The sequence below is a fragment of the Malaya genurostris genome, chromosome 3 (genome assembly GCF_030247185.1).
Source record: "Malaya genurostris strain Urasoe2022 chromosome 3, Malgen_1.1, whole genome shotgun sequence".
In the NCBI taxonomy this organism is placed as follows: domain Eukaryota; kingdom Metazoa; phylum Arthropoda; class Insecta; order Diptera; family Culicidae; genus Malaya; species Malaya genurostris.
The window spans coordinates 254,116,438-254,136,179 of record NC_080572.1 but is presented as its reverse complement, the minus strand read 5'-3'; the positions used below and the strand labels follow the sequence as shown (position 1 = coordinate 254,136,179).

General features: G+C 37.3%; 3 protein-coding genes and 2 long non-coding RNA genes across 6 annotated transcripts; 2 read left to right on the top strand and 3 right to left on the bottom strand.

Annotated features, from left to right (window-relative positions):
- Positions 1 to 1,833: 1,833 nt before the first annotated feature.
- On the top strand, positions 1,834 to 2,613 carry LOC131437156 (uncharacterized). Its single transcript, XR_009230724.1, has 3 exons — positions 1,834 to 2,076; positions 2,208 to 2,436; positions 2,499 to 2,613. It is a non-coding gene; the product is annotated as an uncharacterized LOC131437156 (long non-coding RNA).
- Positions 2,614 to 2,716: 103 nt separating this feature from the next.
- On the bottom strand, positions 2,717 to 3,491 carry LOC131437155 (uncharacterized). The gene is made up of 3 exons (XR_009230723.1): positions 3,376 to 3,491; positions 2,834 to 3,090; positions 2,717 to 2,773 (listed from the first exon to the last, which is right to left on the bottom strand). It is a non-coding gene; the product is annotated as an uncharacterized LOC131437155 (long non-coding RNA).
- A 4,229-nt stretch (positions 3,492 to 7,720) lies between these two features.
- On the bottom strand, positions 7,721 to 9,309 carry LOC131435509 (nedd8-activating enzyme E1 catalytic subunit). Its single transcript, XM_058603490.1, has 2 exons — positions 9,028 to 9,309; positions 7,721 to 8,971 (listed from the first exon to the last, which is right to left on the bottom strand). The coding sequence occupies exons 1-2, from the start codon at positions 9,182 to 9,184 to the stop codon at positions 7,779 to 7,781; spliced, it is 1,350 nt and encodes a 449-aa protein (XP_058459473.1). The 5' UTR covers positions 9,185 to 9,309; the 3' UTR covers positions 7,721 to 7,778.
- A 2,666-nt stretch (positions 9,310 to 11,975) lies between these two features.
- LOC131435508 (proliferation-associated protein 2G4) lies at positions 11,976 to 16,876 on the top strand. Its single transcript, XM_058603489.1, has 6 exons — positions 11,976 to 12,351; positions 12,771 to 12,868; positions 14,139 to 14,275; positions 14,328 to 14,805; positions 15,313 to 15,445; positions 15,755 to 16,876. The coding sequence occupies exons 1-6, from the start codon at positions 12,252 to 12,254 to the stop codon at positions 16,183 to 16,185; spliced, it is 1,377 nt and encodes a 458-aa protein (XP_058459472.1). The 5' UTR covers positions 11,976 to 12,251; the 3' UTR covers positions 16,186 to 16,876.
- Positions 16,877 to 17,271: 395 nt separating this feature from the next.
- Positions 17,272 to 17,937, bottom strand: LOC131435510 (MICOS complex subunit MIC13 homolog QIL1). 2 transcript variants are annotated; one of them, XM_058603491.1, is made up of 3 exons: positions 17,809 to 17,937; positions 17,597 to 17,747; positions 17,272 to 17,524 (listed from the first exon to the last, which is right to left on the bottom strand). In XM_058603491.1, exons 1-3 carry the CDS (start codon positions 17,814 to 17,816, stop codon positions 17,312 to 17,314), a joined length of 372 nt encoding a protein of 123 aa, XP_058459474.1. In that variant the 5' UTR covers positions 17,817 to 17,937; the 3' UTR covers positions 17,272 to 17,311. The 2 variants fall into 2 exon arrangements, with proteins under 2 accessions (XP_058459474.1, XP_058459475.1); XM_058603492.1 differs by having other exon boundaries at positions 17,621 to 17,747.
- Between the last annotated feature and the right edge of the window lie 1,805 nt (positions 17,938 to 19,742).

Genomic DNA, 19,742 nt, shown 5'->3' with positions numbered 1-19,742 from the left:
TAGATGATCGTTAAAGATGGGCAATTCGTTAGAGATGGACAATCTGTTCACGTACGGTCCAAGAGAACTAGTTCTTCTCTAAGAATGACTGACTGATGACTAAAGAATGATAGTTCTCTACTTCTTTGCAATAGAAAAGGAAGTAATCGATTTTTTTGGATACATACACATTTACTGCGTTTTACGAAATGGTTGCAGATTTGAGAAATCTGGTAGAAGTTGCGTACATTCGTGACTTTCAAAAATGTACACAAAAGATAATGATTGTTGATAAAAATACATGCCAAAAGTTCTACTTCAATTAAATAAAAATAAACAGGTCAGCTCTATCTTCTTAAATAACAAGTAATATATGAGAACAAATAACAAATAATTTCTCAGTGAATCATTTTTGTAGTGTCATTTTGTTTCGTAATTTGATCTGAGTTTGTTTTTATTAAAAATTTCAGGTCGGAACATATTCGAAATTTTGAGATATGAGATGAAATATAAGATAGTTTTTTACCTTCTGGGCAGGATTCTCTTTGTGCTTACCACTAAAGCAGAGTTCTCCTACTCCAAAATAGTTCACATCCTCAAAATGAATAAAATGAGAAAGAAAACACTTAATACTTTTACCGAATATTCATTCAACAGTTTTAAAAGTAAAGTAATTATCATTTCTGAAGCATCCCAAGCCACCAGTTTCAGAAAAAACCGCGATACTGTGACGAACACAAGCGCTTAACAACAGGGGCGACTGCTTCTGAATTCATAAGTTACTTCCATCCAGGTGACCCAACGTGCGGAGCCGAACAATTATATAAACAGGTCCCAAACGGAATAGTGCTACGTTTGTCATTTTAAATATTCGTTTGCTATCAGATAAGTGTTCGATTAATAGCGATCGCCAATGCTAACCAGTTTGAATTATTCCTTCATCAATTACTGGAAAGATAACCGCATCAAACTATTTGATTAGGAGAAGCGGAAGATTAAACTCTCACCGAGATTGTCATTGAATGAAGTGATAGATTCTCATTGTATCAACATTATTTTTGTTTCAATTGTAGAGGTTTTAACCTTAAGGTCATTCGCCTCTTCGGGCCTGAAAAACTGTCTGACCCTATTTGCGCAATTGGGAATCGAACTCATGCTTGAAAGACATCTACTTACTCATCACACTATACCAGTCCCCACCACACTATTTAGAACTGATTACTCAGTCTGTAGTCTACGTATTATGATGTATTATAAATCAATGAATTTATTTCAGTCCAGACGTGCAATATCACATCTGAATTATTTTTTGATTCGAAACATTGAACAGGAATATCAAAACTCATTCTAACTACTATTTTTAATATATGAGATGGCGAAACTGTGATGAATAAGAATGAAGATACTTTATTTGTGCAAATATATATTTATATGTACCCGCCCATCATCAAGTAACTTAAAATTCGAAACGATGTTTCAGAAAAACAATAACTGAAAAACAATTGATCTGAATAGGATCAGAAAAACAATTTATCTGAATAGGATCCTAATTTTGTCATCTTTGTAAAATCTACATGAATACTTATTAATATTTATGATATTGCTAAACAATTGAAGCTCATATTAAATAACATCTGTTAATTTCCCGAAGAGAATGAATTTATATTTAGTGAAAAAATTGTAATTTCAAATAATCGTTGAGCGAATCGTGATGCTATCAAGCTCGAGATCATTTAATTGTCATTTGCTGAAAAAGAATCCATAAACATGAAAGTTTAGAGTAGCGGGAGTTTCATTACTCACCGAGATTGTCAAGTGATATGGTTGGGTCATTGTATCAATTCGCGACCTAGAAGGAACGGTGCTGCTATCTATGAAAGTTTAATCTGTGTGTGAAGTGAATGTAAACAAAGCAGGGTACTTTTTCACTCAAGTAAAATTAGTTAATTCTCTGTTTGCTCATTTGATTTTTTCAGCGTTGAAGTATTAAAAAGATTCTATTTAGTTATTAAAACTTATTTTGCGGTACATCATTGCTGGTATTTCGTGAGTAAAAAGCGGGAAAAACTCCTCTTCCGGCACTAGTAATCCGCATAGGTAAGACAATATTTGAAATTTTATGATCAAACAACTATTCTTAGTTATTCTAATGCGGCAATCCAGTGCATTACAATACAGAGAAAGGTAATTGAGATTTATTTAAGAATTTTTTTCTTTGAATATTGTAGGTCATGGATCTGAAAATTTGCTCGAATGGGCTTGCAAAAACATTTCATGACAGTGTTTGTAATTCTGATAAGAACAGTGTTATGTTCCAGAATTAGTATATCGATTCAATCCCTCCCAAACAAGTAAAATAAACGATACGTAATATGGATTCAATGGTTCAGAATCGAGTCAACGAAAACTACTTGGGTGCAATTTACATTTCTCTGGCAATAAATTGTGTTCCCCCCAGTAAGTATTGAATATTGTTCTAGCTCAAATTCACAAAACTGTAATTCGTATTCTGTTCTCAGGTTTGAACCTCCTAACTATGCGAGTAATTCTGAGGACTTCTTCTGTACCCGTTGCTTCCTGTCCCTACTAAGGAGTTGAACTGTAATTTTATCGAGTGTCGTCAATTTATAAACTTATATATTTATGTATTTATTAAATTTATTCATCTGACAATAAAATGTAGTTAATGAACAAATGCCAAATGTCCTTCAAACATGATGTTATCGGTTCGGAATATACGACCGCCGCTCGTTTTAATCTCGTTGGATGTTAACCGTTCTATTGAGTCGAGTTTCTGTAACAAATAAAAATAATAATTTTGTGATCTGGAACACGGATTAAAAAAAAAACAAACCTCCATCAATGATCCAAACAGCTATCACATGTTTGCATTTTCCTTCACTAGTTTTGCAAGTACATGCAAATAACCAAGCAGAGCGTTAACTGCTAGTGTAAACTTTTATTGTATGCGGCTCGACACTTGGAGGATGACTGTAGACAAGTCGAAAATAAACCAAATCCATCCATATCCGAACGGATTCCTCCGGCAGCGTAGCTAAAAACTTCCGACAAATTCATCAACACAGTGCATGTAAAACCTTTTGAAGGCTCCTGAAGATGAATCGAAAAATGCATTATTTTCACATTTAAAGTTAGCACTTCGACAAAAAAACTTCAACACAAATAAAAAACATGCAGTTTCAATACAATTCAAAGCATTTTCAAAAAAAGCAGTAGATTTTCATTCATGAATATTGTTCTGAAATTATGTTTACTTTTTTTCGCATACCGATCACTTGTTTTTACATGGGAAAATAGACATCACACAAAGCGATTTTTTTATACTCATTAACTGAATTAGTATCTTCGAAGATTTTAAGAATCACTGGTACTTACCAATTCAAAGAGTAAAACTAAAATCGAAGAAAACGGTACGTTTGAAAATGTATCACTTTTTTCTTTTGCTTGTTTACTTCCACTTCACACACATAAGCTGTCAAACTCAACTTCGTAGTCGCGAATAGTATCTCACCATCCGTACCACCACATTATTTAGCCAACTATTCTGCTATTCAAAACAAATGCATATTCATCTACCCTTTGAACCTATGCATTGAAAAAAGATGGCAAATCTGGCTCTAACTTAAGGTATCAATATATTAGATTAACAGTCTTTCTGTAATGTTTGAATCCATTTGATGCAAACATTGCATTGAGGCGGGGCCGGTCGATAGAACGGTGATCTCGGAGCACGATTTGCTCGAAATGGGTCATCGAAATTCAATTGAGATAACAACCCCCTGAGTCCTGGACTAAAGACTGTCTCAGAAAGTATGGACGCACTTTGATTTCGCTGTAAATAATTCACAAGTGTAAGATATTCAAATTTAATTCGATATACTGATAATATTAGACTACAACAACAGAATATTATTCTCAACATTTGCTACTTAGCCATTGTAGACTATCTGGCGCACCTTCTTACGAACGTTCCTCATTAAATTCCGTATAGACTTCTTGGCAACAAGTTTTGACACTTTTTTCCAATCTTTTTCGAACTGTTGAATGGTTTTGGCTGCCGAGACATGTTTCCTAAGATGTGCCTTCGTTAATACCCAAAATTCCTCAATTGATCGAAGTTGTGGGCAATTTGGTGAATTCATGTCTTTTGGGACGAAAGTGACATTTTTGGTAGTATACCATTCTACCGTTGATTTCGAGTAGTGGCAAGAAGCAAGATCTGGCCAGAAGACAACAGGATCCTTGTGGCTTCGAATCATGGGTAGAAGTCGTTTTTGTAAACATTCCTTGATGTATATTTCTCTGTTCAATGAAGCAGTGGTGATGAAGGGTTTCGAAATCTTAGCTACAAATTACTTGCCAGACCATAGCTTTCTTACCAAATTTTTCGACTTCAGTCGATGTCTCGGACTTCGCCCTTCTCGCACCGTATAATATTGTGATCCCGGTAAAGATTTGTAATCGAGTTTCACGTAGGTTTCGTCGTCCATGATTATGCAGTTCAAATTTCCAGCAAGAATCGTATTGTACAGCTTTCGAACCCTCGGCCTGATCAATGCTTCTGGTTTCGGACTACGTTTTGGTTGTATCTGCTTCTTATAGGTTCGAAGATTCAAACGTTCTTTAGCACGAAGAACATTTGACTTCGAAGTGCCCACTTTTTTGGCCCCCAGGAGCATTCGCCCCGGGCGTAACGTTTTTAGGTGGAGCGGCAGGGATTGCCCTGGGACGTCCAAGCGGTCTCCCCGGCGATGAAATTAATTATTTTTTGTTCACAATACCAACGATAGGGAAGGCAAATCTAATTTTGCCCCAGACGCCAAATTTTCTCGGTACACCACTGAGTAAACCGTCAAATAAAAAATCAATCCGATATATCGTGAAAGAAAAAATAAACAAAAAGAAGCTATCATTTGCAGTTAGGCCGTTTTGTTGTGGGCTACAAATGTACTGTTTATACGACAAGTGGAAGCAGCTGTTCCAACTCGAAAGATATTGATCGGTTCATGAGCCGATTCCTCTCTACAACCCGTCGAGTTTTCATACTGAAAGCACGTGAGTCTTGTCAAAATGGAACCGTTTTCCTTAGTCAGAATTTTCAGGCCTCTTGATTCGTCAATTTCGGCAATCATTTGTTAACCTACAGACTGTGGCATTAGAAAGCGTACGCGATTTTTTAAAGTTTGAGATAAATCTTTGTCTTTTTCACGCGACATGATCGTACCAACAGAAAGCCTCAGATCATATACAGGCTTTGCTTACACAATTCTTAATAATAGATTCACATTCTGGGCATAGTTCCGGGTTGACGGTTGAATGCATTCCCCAAGCACTTCTGTGGGGAATCCACACCCAAAAAGTTCGCTAAATACTTAAAAAAAATCGAATATTTCGGTAATTTTTTACCGAGCTTTCAACAGCAGAACTGCCAATATAGATCCACAAAATAAAGAAAGATACGTTCATCAGTTGCTCCCGGTAAAAATTTAAAATAAAAGACGAGTGGGTAATGTCAGACACATCAACTTATCCACACATTAATATATCGATAATCGACCGAACTAGTTGATTGGGTGAATTTTGCAAACTTTCAAAACGTCACTTGCATAACGCAACGTAATGTTTTAGCCATCTAGGATTTCTAGATCTAAGTTGGGAATTAAAATGTCACTTTTTTTTAATACCTTACTTGTCAAGCTCGTCTCGAAAAAATATATTGTATAACGATTTGAAAGAATAATTGTTTGAACCGAATTTAAGAATTGTTAAATATAAATGATTAATATCTACCTGCCAAGGACAAAATGTATCTTAAATTTCTCCAAAAATTCATGAGTATTATTCACTTTTATACTGCCATGATATGCACTTCACAAATTAGATATTTTTAGGGAACATCTTACAATCTAGTTGTAATTCCACATGAAAATGATCTTGTTTGAATAATATTCACTTATTTTATAAAATCATACATTGTCGGACTCAACTAGGTGAATTATTGCTATCATGCAAAATGTGTCTCCCTCAATTGAAAAATATTCATGGTTTCTAAGAGCACATAGTTAGTGTCTGTTTTGCTAGCGAAACAACATATCGTAAGCCCACTGCACTCAACCACTCTATGTGTCGGTTTTGCACGATACGCTTTGTGTGATGATTCGTTCAACTCAAGTGGTTGCAATTAGCGCACCTTATTTTGGTACTGAATTTCACCTTAATGCTCGTTCATACCAAACATTATAGAAAACTACAATTTTGAGTTAGTCGTGGTTATCTCATACTACTGAAAATTTTATCATGAATTGCTAACCATATTTCGGATGAATTATGTTGCTACGTTAAATACAATGAGAGATATTCGCGATCAATCTACCCTTTCTTGTACAGGGTAAATTTTGAAAAGGCACTCCATAGTAAGTAAATCGTATTCACGACAAAATGAGACTTCGTGTCCCGGATAACCGATGATGAATATGAGCGTCTTCCAGTACACTGCACGATGCGTCGAGTCTGTAGACGAAGTGATATAAGATTATTTTCTTTTTTGAACACAGTGGCGTATCTAGGGGGACGAAGAGGGCACTCGCCCCAGGCGCAATGTTTTTAGGGGGCGGCGAACCAATCTTTTTTTCTTTTTTGCTCGCCCAAGTCATATTTCCGGAGATGGAGTTTAGATTTATTTTTTACTCACTAACCCAACGATGGGGGCGGCAAATCTCTTATTTTGCCCTGGGCGCCAAATTTCCTCGGTACGCCACTGTTTGAACACTGGATTTTGACGTTTAGTAGATTTTATCAATTTTTATTTACTTTTCGTTTTTTAATTTTTATTTACTTTTTGATTTCGGCTCGTCCGTGCAATAACAGTTCTCAAACAAAGTGAACATTTACGTCTATTTAACAGTTTGTATTGAACTTCCGAATGCAAAGTAGAATATGATTTTATAGATTAAAATTAATAAATTTGCTCATAGCGAAGTAACCGTTCTCGAGACATTAATACATACAATTCATTTAACTTTTCATAAGTTTATTTGAATTGTGCCTTTTTTCTATAAATCGTAGTAATTCGAAAACTATCTGTTGCACAGAAATGGGGTACCAGAAAGAGTTGTAGTAAATCAAGTGGGTGCTCTAAAAGAATACACACTGAAAAATAGTTGAATTCCTTATCGACAATTTGAAAATTTAACGGAAAATTAAAATTAAAAAATAAACGATAATCTGATATTTTTGAAGAAGTATTTTGGATAAATATGAGACTACAGATTAAGAGCGATAAATTGGCTCAAAGTAACCTTTCTCCTAGATTTAGCCTTTTGTTGATTTTGTTTTCAGTGAATATTTCAGGTAAAGTGCTTAATTGATTTCCTTCTTTCATCATTTACAGTTTGTGAGTTAGGATTAGAAGAAAGTGCGAAAAATACATTCACCTAATCTATTTTTCTCATCTTCAGACTTCAAAAATATCAAGGGTTGGAATAACTAGAGTTTCTTTAACCAGAGTGACGACAGCTGTTCATTTGGAATGACAGGTTCCATTTACAAACAAGCAAACGACCTGTCAACTAAAACGTAAAGCTAACGACAATGCCAATATTTCGGATTGAATGTTTCGAATTTTTGCCAACATTGCGGATGAGAAGTCGTCACTCTGGTTATAGTCACTCTATTAATAACCAAACTATGTTTGACCTAATAAATAACAATGTACGAACGATTGGGTTCTACCAGCTTATTTATTTTTGTATTATTGATATTTCATTCGAAAACACTTTTTAAGCCATTTCTACTTCGTTGCCAAGGAACTTGAGTTTAATTAATATCGCATTTGGATTTGTGACATCGGCGACCGTAAGCTCCTGACCGTCCTTCAATCCAAGCTCACCAAGCGACATGGTCAGATTGCCCTTAGTCGCTTCTTCGATACTTTTAACCGCTGCCATGTACAGTGTTTTGTTCTTGCCGTTGATAATGGCCGTAACACCTGGACTTTTCATTTGAAAGTCGGGACTATCACACAAGAATTGTATCAAATCTTGCAGTGTCATGGTATTTGGATCAGTAACATCAACAGGACGAGGCACCTGGCTGCATGCTAGACAATCGGGTTTCTTTTCGGCCTCATAAGTGTAAGTGTATATACCGTCGCTATCGTTGAAGACCATGTAGTTGTTTAGGGGTTCGCAACAGCTGGAGGCTACTTTAAATACTTCAGTGGCACAAGCAGCAGCGATAACTGCATTAGTGCTTGCCACAGCTGGTATAATGTTTTTTAGAACTCCCTGAACTAATCGATAGGATAGTCCCGTAATGTTGTATGTATTGGCTCGTTCTTGAGCTTTCTCGTAAACCCACGTTATATGCTGGGGATCATCGCCATCTAAAATAATATCCGTCCCGAAAGGACATTCTTTTGGCCATTGGATGATCTTGACGTACTCAATACAATGTTCAGGAAGCCTTGGTGTATTTGCTATCGTACATAATGGATAGTTTACTTGCGGTGGAAACAAATCGAGTGTACAATCAATACAGGCAGTCATTCCAGGCAAAATCACCCTAGCATTTCCTTTGAAACCTTCAGTTCCACCATCCACAAGAGGAACGATGGATGTCTCATCCACCGAACCGTCTTCTTCGTATTCAAGCATTGAAATCAGCATCCCATTAATCCAGCGACGTGCCACGATAGAGTCCAATCCACAAACGATTATGTGGAATTGGCGATAGAAACTGGAGTCATAATCTTGAATCTTGCAAAAATGTGGTGTTACAACACAACCTGGTACTCTTCTATTCACAAAGGTAGCAGCACATTCAGCTTTAGACTTGCCAATATCAGCTCGGCGGAATAAAAATTGTCGATTCAAGTTAGACAACTCAATCGTGTCCATGTCTATAACATGAATATCTCGGAAACCCATCAATGCTAAATCCTTCAACAATTCACATCCCAAACCGCCAGCACCTAAACCAAATATTTAAAAACGTTTCAAAAAATATTGGCAATATGAATTTACCTACCAATAACTAATATCTTGCAAGTATCAAGTAAAAATTCCAGTGTTTCGGTCGATGCCGCAAAGTTCGGTGGGCAAAACGGACCCGATCTTTCCAGAATCTTTCTCAAATGGCTCCAACGTTTACTTTGTGGTTCACTCAGTTGTAGGCCGGCTTCCATTTCAATGACTGAATCAGATAGACTATGTTTGAATGCCAAAAAGTAATAGGTAACGGACGCGAAAATTGCCGGTCCAAATTAAATTGCGAAACTATAAACAGATAATGGCAACAAAACAGCTGACAGCTGATCCGCAAGCTCGCCTTTATTACAGCGGGGAAAAAATAACGCACGCTCAAGTAATACTACTCAGTATGGGAATTAATGTTCCGACACGGAACTAGAAAATGATCTCTTTTGAATAATTTACATTCAATGAACTCCAAAAAAAACAACAAAAAAATCAAGAAGATCACATTCATGAGTATTCATTGGTCTTTTTCTGCCAAGAGTATAAACAATGGTTTTAGGACTGACAAACTTTCATTCTAAGATTGACATTGCTTTGAGCAGTAAACTTTTGAATTAAGATTCTTCCCAAGTAGCACGTTATGTAGAACCAAATACAAATTATAATACAGAATGATCCGACGAATTTCCGAGGACATGTTTCACGTCATGTGGTGCACTGTCAACATGACAATGTACTCTGTTCTTATCTCTAGTATATTTACTATCCCGCTTATTAGGAACAAGTTTACTAAATTTAGTATGTCAACTACCATTTGCAAACCTCATTATATTTATTTTTGTTTGTTTTAACTGGGGATGTACATTGTTCTGTGATCAGGAAAATATATTTCCAGTCCTCCTTCTACCCGTCTTGAGAAACGACCTTCTGAATGAATGATATAAAACTAAAACTCAAACTTGCTTAAATATGATATGATGATTTGGCATTTGCTTTATTCTATGTCATAGAAGATATTTTTCCACAATTATAAACATAACAACTCAGTGATTCAGTTGCATAGAAAACATGAGCATACTTTGATGTCGTTGAGTTGGTAGTTGATGTCTTTTTCAACCATTTCAAACTGCCAAGCAAGGATGGCTTTTATCGTATCAAAGAACGTTCACTGGCAACTCTTCAACGATTGAATCAGAGCCATCAAAGAGAAACGGAAATCATCGCAACAAACACCTGGCATGGCTCATTTAACATAGAATCGACACCAGTGCGAGAGTGAATTTCTCTCGATGATATCTCTGAGAATCAAAGGTTAGCACGCTGCTGTGGGGATCCTCTCTGAAGCAACAAACGGTCGCTTATTCTCGTTTCGCGATCCGATTATATACAGGCAGTTGACAATTGCGATAGAATCATTTTACTATTGCCGCTTATTCTAACTATGTGCATATAACCTTTGTATAAGTTGTGTCTATGAAAATGTCTGTGAATGTTCCACACAAGGGTTTTGAAATATTGCAACCTAGTATGAGAATCATCAAGTTGAATCATCTATTCGATTTTCTGCGATAATTGTCAACTTGCGATTCTCTCTTGGAAAATTCCACACAGCAACGATCATTATCAGACTGTAATTTTTTTAAGGGCGTGAAATACTCAGAGTATGAAGTGGAGCGAAGAAATGTAGCAAAATTCTTTCACGGTTCATGCATTGAGAGACTCGAGTTTTTGTATCATCTTCTACCGGATTAAAAATGTTGTATACAATCAAAGACATCATATTAACAAGATATCCAGCTCTCACATTTCAGGAACAAATCATTGGCAACATCCTTTTTTGCTAGCATGTCGCCATCAGGTGAGTTCGCATCGAATCTCATACATAGAAGAAGGGGAGAGAAATGTCAAATTCATGCGCGCCAAAATAGCAGGGCTGCGCACCCATACAATTGACATGATATGTTGAATGTGATGCCGTGCGATGGCGTTGTTGAACTGAAGATTGATTTCGCTCCAAGCTGACAGGGTCTGATACAATATAGATAGCAATATAGCAGCTTCTGTCAAATTTTCGGCAATCACCAACACTGCTGCCAAGACATAACTGAGGGATAGGCTGTGTTAATTTGATGTTTTGATTAACCGAACATTAGTGATCCGTTTGAATGGGGTATTATTATTTTAATTTTGTAGAACTATAGAGCGACCACGAATCGCTACGTTACACATTTGGTTAGATCATAAATAAAATACATTTAAATTCCCTAGTGGAATCGTAATGTAATTGAGCAGCCCGTGACACCAAAAACCCTGTCTGGTGGAGAATGGGTGCGTAAATGCTACTAAAATGTATGTATTAAGTTGCCTGCGCATTTAACACCACTACAGTAGCTAATGGAAAAAAGTACACCCGTTCCTCATTCAAAGCGCTGTTAGTGTCTCCGTACAGTGGGAAATCTAGATTTACTTAATTTATGATTAGATTTAGAAAAGGATACGATACGTTAGATTTCAAAATCCGTAGCACTAGTAAACACATAGATATAGATTGATTGAACTATTTGATTGAAAATATGGATCATTTGAAATTTTGGTTGCCTTGTTCCGCATCAATAGTTCAAACAACCCCACGGGAAAATAGCAGCACAGCACACCTATATACTAGACGTGATTTGTTAAATACGATTCCTTGCGATGGCGTTGCTGAACGGGAGATTTATTTCGCTTCAAGCTGACATGGTCCGGTACAATGCAATGAAATTTTATGCGTGTGAATTATTTTAGTTGTAACTTCTTAGTTTCTAAAAAGATACTAAGTACATTTATGTCAAAGGTCGGTTTTTATAGTTAGTTTATATTATATTCAAAATTACCCAAAAGTATTAAATAAATTAGTATATTTTTTTTGTTCTGTGTAACGTGGACCAATCCCGCCATGGTCATTTTCCATGTGTTCCTAGTCGTCAAAAAGTTATCGAAAATTGTCAAATTATTTCTTAGTTCTATCGAATCGCCCCCCGAGTTTAAACGCACGCACTCGTGCAAAAGAAGCTCGCATTTTCGCGTTTTTCACCCACGTAGAAGGCAAATAATCTTTCCATCTACGAGTTTTCTGCCGCGTCAAAGTAATTTTCTTGTTTTCGCTGTTGTGAATTTATTTTTGAATTCCGAATAGTAGTTAAGTACCATTGGTGATTACGAAATTTGCTGCCAAAGGGACGCCTCAATTGCTCAGTGCAGTACTTTTTTTTGTCAATAGATTGAGTCTGCTACAAAATGGTTAACAACGACAAACAGCAGATACAGGAGGATGAAAATACCATTGCTGACAATACGGTTGTGCAAAAGTATAAAACTGCTGGGGCGATCGTCAACAGTAAGTATCCGGAATGTGGTTCCGATCGTTTCGGGTATGCCCGATATGCGACCCCTACCAGGAGGCCGGTTTTCTCTTTCTCGACACGGGCGACGAATGCATTCGAGTGAAGGAGATGGCAAATTTCGAAAGAAAGGAGCCACGTTTTCGGAAGATTTCGCGATCTGGCTTAATTTTGATGTAATCTCTGAAATTTAGATTTAGTTTTTTTTATGTAAGTTCTAACCAAAGTCGTTTGTTTCATTATAACTTGTTTTTGTCGAAAAATCACTCCATAATCTTTATTTTAGTTTTTGGGAAAATATAACCTAGAAACCGAAGAAACAATCTTCAAAAAACATTAACTGAAGCATCAATTTTTTCCTATTTTTTTTTATCTTGTTAACATAATTCACTTGCTTCTTCTTATATTTTTCAAGAAACCCTCCAGAATCTGATCCAGTCGTGTAAAGTAGGAGCATCGGCGAAGGCGCTCTGTCAGAAGGGAGATAACCTGCTGGAACAGGAAGCAAACAAGGTAAACGGTTTATAACTCTAACGAACGGAACTGTTGGTCATTGACAGTGTCAACTATATGTTGGATATACATATCAATCTGTCAGTGACACGAAGTTCATTTTCGTATTTAAGGTAGCGCTTCGCCGTGGTCACGGGAGTTCGCTGCCTATCCCGAGGTTTCACGCACTTTACCCAAAATTGTGAGAAAACGGTAAAGAAAAAGGAAATTCCAAGAACATACGATTCTAGATAATTAATTTTTCTATCGATTCGTATATAAACTGTGCCTGATAAACGTTTTTATCGAAAGATTTCGTGCGAGTTTTAAAAATAAATGAGTTTTTCCTTATTCTTTCGCACGCACACAATGTCAACGCATGCATTGGGGTGTGAAAAATGCCACATGCGGTAGACGCTAACAACATTTCTTTCGTTTTCGTTGTCCGTTCTCTCTGTGTAAACGTTGAATATAGATGAGTAGAAAATGTAAGTAAGTGTTACTACTTTGTAAAATAATTTCTATTCGTGTTTCAGTAGAACCAGAAATCAGTAATGATTTTCATCGCTACTAGCTTTGACGCTTTGTTGAAAACGTAGCACATCCCTACATATGCGAGTTGTTTATAGCGAGAAATGGAAAAAAAGAAAACAAAAGGTTTAACAAAACTCGCACGAAATCTCGCGAAAGAAAAGCTTTCTAACTAATATTTTTCGCCAAATGCATAGTAAAATCATTTACCTACAATCGTATGTTTTTGATTTTTCGTGAATCGGGTTAGTATTGGAGAAATTTGCAATTTAGAGTGAAATTTCGGCGACAAAGCAAGAGGAAGCAGTGAGTTGTCTCGCTTCGACTTGACCACGGCGAAGCGCTACCTTAAGCCCAACCTTTCACAGAGTTAAGAAACTTGACGATAGTTTGGCAACGAGCACGATCGTCGCTGAGCAATTGGTCAGAGGTTCAAATCTCGATGGGTTTTGAAAAACTCGTTTTCCTTTATAATTCTCACTGTTTGTTGTAAGTGTGCCGTCGAATTATTGGGGAGAGATGAACTTTGCCCTATGATTAAAAATCCATACGGAAGAGCTAGATTGTATTTGATTCACCGTGATTATCCACAATGATATATGAGGGCACACCGCGTGTGTAACAACACAACACACGTATTATGTTTATCTCTCATCGGCGGCGGCAGCGCAACTCTCAACACTTCGGTGATGTTTGCTTATATGAGGAAAGCGATATTTTTTTTACTGTGTGAATTTTAACAACGTTCAAATTATTTTAGAAATACAAAAATGAGGAAGACATGAAAAAAGGAATCGCTTTCCCGACATGCCTCTCGGTAAACAATTGCATTTGCCATTTCTCGCCCTCGAAAAACGATCCGGACTATGCACTGAAAGTGGGCGATGTTGTGAAGATGTAAGTTTCGATTTACAATTAGTTATTTAATTTGATAATTATATTTTTTTAGTGATCTCGGAGCGCACATTGATGGTTTTATTGCAGTGGCGGCCCATACAATCGTAGTCGGTGCTACAGCGGAAAATAAGTGCAAAGGTCGTACGGCCGATGTCATACTGGCTGCACACTACGCCAGTCAAGCCGCTCTACGGTTACTAAAGGACGGCATTAGCAACTATGCCGTGACAGATGCCGTACAGAAGATCGCCAGCGAGTACAAGTGCAAACCGATCGAGGGCATGCTCAGTCATCAGCTGAAACAGTTCAAGATCGACGGAGAAAAGACCATCATTCAGAATCCGACGATCGCGCAAAAGAAAGAGCATGAGAAATGTCAATTTGAAAAGTATGAGGTGTACGCAATGGACGTACTCGTTAGCACTGGCGAGGGACTCGGTAAGGAACTGGGCACCAAGGTTTCCATTTACAAGAAGACGGATGAAAATTATTTGCTCAAATTGAAGGCGTCTCGTGCGTTTTATGCTGAGGTAATCATGCTTTCCCTGTTTTTTCGTATTTTAGCCGCGTCGTAGTTATGGTTCTGTCGGTTTAATCCCGATGATGGTGTGTCAAACTGCGCCCACTGTTCGAGTCGCCGTCAGAATTTTTAACTGCTGTCGATAAAGAAGAGCGTCATTCTGTATCGGAGAGCCCCAATGATGTAAACCATAGCGCTTGAGGGGTACGTGTTTTTCAAGGCGAGTTACAAGAAGAACTTTGCATACATGTGAGCGAAATCAAATCAATTGGCCGCGAATATCTGTTTCGAGAAAAAGGATATTTCTAGTAAAGTCTTGTGACTATTACTAAAGCCGATTGGTCCTCATGGTTTGCTTGGTTTCTGATAGTTTCGAGCTCAGAAAAACCTCCCAATGAGTAGGTAAGATTATGAGATCTGAGGGGTGTCTCCTTATAACAAAATAAATGCTCTAAATTTTTGGTTATATATTTTACACATACGCAAGAAAATAATAGTTTTATGGTCTTTTCAACAGGTGAAGAAAAAGTACGGCACGATGCCATTTAACTTGCGTAACTTCGAAGAGGAGGCTAAGGCCAAAATGGGTGTGAATGAATGTGTAACCCACAAACTGGTTGAGCCTTTCCAAGTATTATATGAAAAACACAGTGAGTATCAAAAGTTATGTTGTATCAACTAAGTAAGTGGTGCTTTGCAAGGAGAATTACGCACTTCCATATTTCGGGGATTTGTGACCAGACACCTTGCCAAATCGAAACGATTAAACTTCCTTGCCAATCGATAGTTTTTTCCCGGCTCGACATCTCGTCAAACCGTGATTAAACATTCCTTTGAATAATTCCTATCACGGCACTGTGCCGTGGTGCTATCCAAGGAAAAATCGGACACGCTCTGTTATAGCAAAGGCCACGTTGTTAAGACTATCAATAACGGTCTAATTTTTCGATTCGTTGCAGATGAAATCGTCGCCCAGTTCAAAAACACCGTACTGATTCTTCCAAATGGCCTACAAATTGTGACCAGCAATACGTTCGATTCAAGCAATTTTGAAAGTGAGTACAGTGTACAGGACGAAGACATGAAAAAGCTTCTGGAGAGCGACCTGGTACTGGCTGATGCTAAAAAATCTGCGGTAGTTAATTTGACTAAATCGTCCACGAACGCCGGGAATGCCACCACCACCACCACTATAGCCACCGGTACAGCGGCACCCGTTGGTGATGGTGCTTCAACTACAGGAGCAGCAAAGGATAAGAAGAAAAAGAAGAAGAAGAAGGCTGCGGCAGCAGCTGCTGCCTCAGAATCTGGAGCTGGTGATACGAATACAGCAACCGCGGCTTCGAAAGCGACGACGGGCTCAAACAAGGAAAATGCGATCAAGCCATAATATCCTACTACCCACACTGCAGCCGTTCGTTGAACAAAGTTCAGTGCATTCGATACGCGTTTTTGTCGATTTCTCCCTGCTACTCCCAGCCTCCCCATTCTTTACGACTTCTGTTAAATGTTCGCCACCAACAGCGACATATATTGTAGAATAGTCTAAGTTTCTTTCTGCTTATTGGTTGGTTGGTTACAAAAGCGCTTAGAGAAATCACGCGTTCGATACTTGTTTCAATGAAAAACGTTAAAAAAAATGTCAAAAGATGTTAATCTTCGTACAGTAAACATAGTCCGATAGTTTTTGTGTCAAATTTTACGATTGGCACACTGAATGCTAGCAATAATCGCGTCACGCACGACTTGAAAACGTCTGCTGAACATCATTTGAGAATCCAGAAAATCCTTTAATGAAGCGCTTCAAGTCCAATCCGTACTAGTACTGCGCATCATTAATACTTCCCACTGGAAAGTATATCTAAACCATAATAAATGATTCATTCTATTCAGTGCAGGAAGAAAAAAAAGATTGTAGAACACGTACCTAGTACCTTTTACTGAAAAAAAAATGCAAAAGTCGTTTTGTTGGAACAGTATAATGTACAATTCAATCATTCATATTGTATAATAAAGCCACAGTCAAGTCGTTTGCAAGAATGTAATTCTGTTTTTTTTTCGTAATAAATTTGACAAAACTACTTGAATCTATTGATTTTAAAATTTTTGGTAATCCTTCTTCTGTTCTTCCGAAACACCTCTTAATATTCCAATTGCAGGTAATTTTTAAACCCATGGTATAGCGTCTCTGAAATTAACAGTAGCAATTCCACTTGGTTACAACTCCTGAGAAATGAGTCGATTAGAAAGCCATCGAACAGCAGATTTGGATTCATTGCTTTCATTCACTGATACAACAACTTAGCATCGATTTCCAGCAAATGCAAATGTTACAGTTCTTTAGTACAGCTGTTACATACAACTGCAGAGCTGAACATCACGTCGCGATAGAATCATATTACCAGAATATAGGTAATAATTAGTAATACTAGCCCACTTTACAAATGGATTTTTTTAGTACAATACTACACAGTAATCAATCATTTAAATACTTTTATTCATATTTTTGACTTCAATCACTTTTTCGAACCTGCCACCGCAGTAGGTGTAGTGGGCGAAGCTTCCGTTGGCGGGTTTATTGCTTTTTTAATTGCATCAGAAGTCTGTTTAGTCCATTGCCCCAGATAGCACGGTAAACGATGGATGAAGTAGATTGTGTTTTTCACACCCGCGTTGTAGTAATGGGTGGTCAAAAAACACAGCTCACCTGACTTTGGTAAGGCAGGAACCTAAAAAGGAAAATTCAATTAATATCGAAAATGATATGACATAGGATGAAATGAAGACAAATATAGCCGTACATCAATAGGAATCTGCTGCTTTACCGATGCAATATGGGGCTGCATTGCAGACGAATATCGTTCGTATACTTTATCCGTATTTTCGTTCCAAATGCCCTCATTGCGTGTATAATATACAGCACTACCGGCTAGGCCGGTTTTGATGAGAATCCTAAAAAGTTTTAAGTCAGTTGAACACTATACAAATAAAATATTTCCGACTAAATACTTACTTTAACATTTAGAAGCCTCTAGCTGACCCGTCATATGGTAAAAGTACGGACACCAAATTTATTGTTTACGTAATTCTATTTTAAAAGAAAATACCTACTGACACTCGCGCAGGTGTCACTTTCAATCAGAGATGCCAGATGAAAATTTCACATTTTTTCAGACAGGGCTGGATTAGTCTGTGAATTCGAAACCAGCCTGGTGGCAAGGATAGGGCGCCGCAGCAAGTGCTAACGTACCCAACATCTGGGGCATTTGGTGGGCAATCAGAGCGCTCAGAGTTTGGTAAACAAACGTTCGAGCATTTCAAATCGAGTAAAATCTTAATTTCCCTATCGTAGTGATGATATTCCGATAGATAATTTGCGGGGAAGTGCGGTAAAGGGTGCTGAATAAACAAGTAGTTTGTAATATCTAATTTTTTGTTAGCCATTCTTCTTCATTGTTTTGGTTTTTGCAGAATGATGCTGGCCACAGTTTCATGACGTCATAGCAGGGGGCTGTTCAATTTATTTGTAAAATATGGTAATATAGGGAATAGGGTTTGTGATGGAAACCTGCGTCAATTTCAAAAGTCTGTAAATTTCGACGAATGTCTGCGAAAAAAATTTTTTTTAAAAGTTTGCAACAAAGAATGGCTGCTGTAAAATTTAAACAATCTATAGATTTTCTGACAACTCTGCAGATCTCGCATCTCTGCGTTAAAATTTTGATCATTCCCACTCAACTCGTCTGGAATTTGATGCGGATTCCAGTATGATTTTCCAAATGGATTCCGAATCAAATCAATTGATTCCGACTCAGATCGGTTCGGAATCGGTTATTGTATCTGATTCGAAATCCAATTGGAAATCATACTACCGAAACCGGAATCCGGGAACCGGTATAATCGAAGTTGGTTCGAGAAAAGTGAGTGTAATCCTATTTTGGATAGATAACTGCAATCTCCAGTCGTTAATCGAAAACCAGGAAAGCCGATATTAGTTTGTATGACCGTCTACTGACAATGACTTTGTAAATTGGAGTAGTTTTGGGGCAAGTTTAAATTTTATTACGGTTTTTGCTTTGCTGCTTCAAGACACACACGAACATTACTCAGTTAGACGAACTGTGTCGAATGGTATAGGACAATTTCTACTAGTCGATTTTTCAAGAGAGAGGCAAAAATATTCCATTCTGAATATTGATTATAGAGACAATGACTTTGTTTTAATTCAAGCTGGTTGATAAAATCAAACAAGCGAAATCCTGCGCTTGAAATGCTTTTATATATGAAATTCATACTATGTAGAATAATGATAATAAAATTTCGTATACATCACGAAGCATGGAAAATCTGCTGCGTATTAGCTGGTGTAGGTTTTCGTTATAATTACCGCATGTATGAAATCGAACGCAAAAATTTTCTTCGTCCGAACCAGCGCATATACGTAACGTGCGTTTATATGAGGGTTTGAAATTTTCACCACTCTTCGCTCTGTAGTTCCGGAACCGGAAGTCGGATCGAGATGAATTTCAGAAGTTTTGTATGAAAACATGAGACCGCTCATTTGACCCTAAGTTTGTTGAAACTGAGGAAGTAATTTGAAATTGAAATTGGTATATGACACTCGACCTTCCTGGCCTCGGTTCAAAACTCGGTTTTCACAATGATTGCAAAACTCGGTTCTCACAATGATTCTGTATGAGATAGCTAAAAATGAATAAATACATCAATAAATAAATAATTTTAAAAAATCAATGGATACGTGAAAGCAACAAGCACTTTATTTCATACCATTATGCTATTAGAAAAAAAAACAATAGAGCCCAAAAAGGAGGTTGTAGCAATCTGACGAAACTCAAATTAAGTTTACTGAGAACCTTTGTAATTATAATGGGGTGAAATTTTTTAATAGGCATTTCTTTTTGTTGTTTTCTACTTATTTGACGATTT

Coding starts and splice junctions, on each gene's coding strand:
- LOC131435508 (XM_058603489.1), top strand. CDS start 12,252: ATGGTTAACAACGACAAACAGCAGATACAGGAGGATGAAAATACCATT. Junction 12,869..14,138: donor TGGAACAGGAAGCAAACAAG/GTAAACGGTTTA, acceptor AAATTATTTTAG/AAATACAAAAATGAGGAAGA. Junction 15,446..15,754: donor AGTATTATATGAAAAACACA/GTGAGTATCAAA, acceptor GATTCGTTGCAG/ATGAAATCGTCGCCCAGTTC.
- LOC131435509 (XM_058603490.1), bottom strand. CDS start 9,184: ATGGAAGCCGGCCTACAACTGAGTGAACCACAAAGTAAACGTTGGAGC. Junction 8,972..9,027: donor TTGCAAGATATTAGTTATTG/GTAGGTAAATTC, acceptor TATTTGGTTTAG/GTGCTGGCGGTTTGGGATGT.
- LOC131435510 (XM_058603491.1), bottom strand. Junction 17,525..17,596: donor AGCAGCAGATTCCTATTGAT/GTACGGCTATAT, acceptor TTTCCTTTTTAG/GTTCCTGCCTTACCAAAGTC.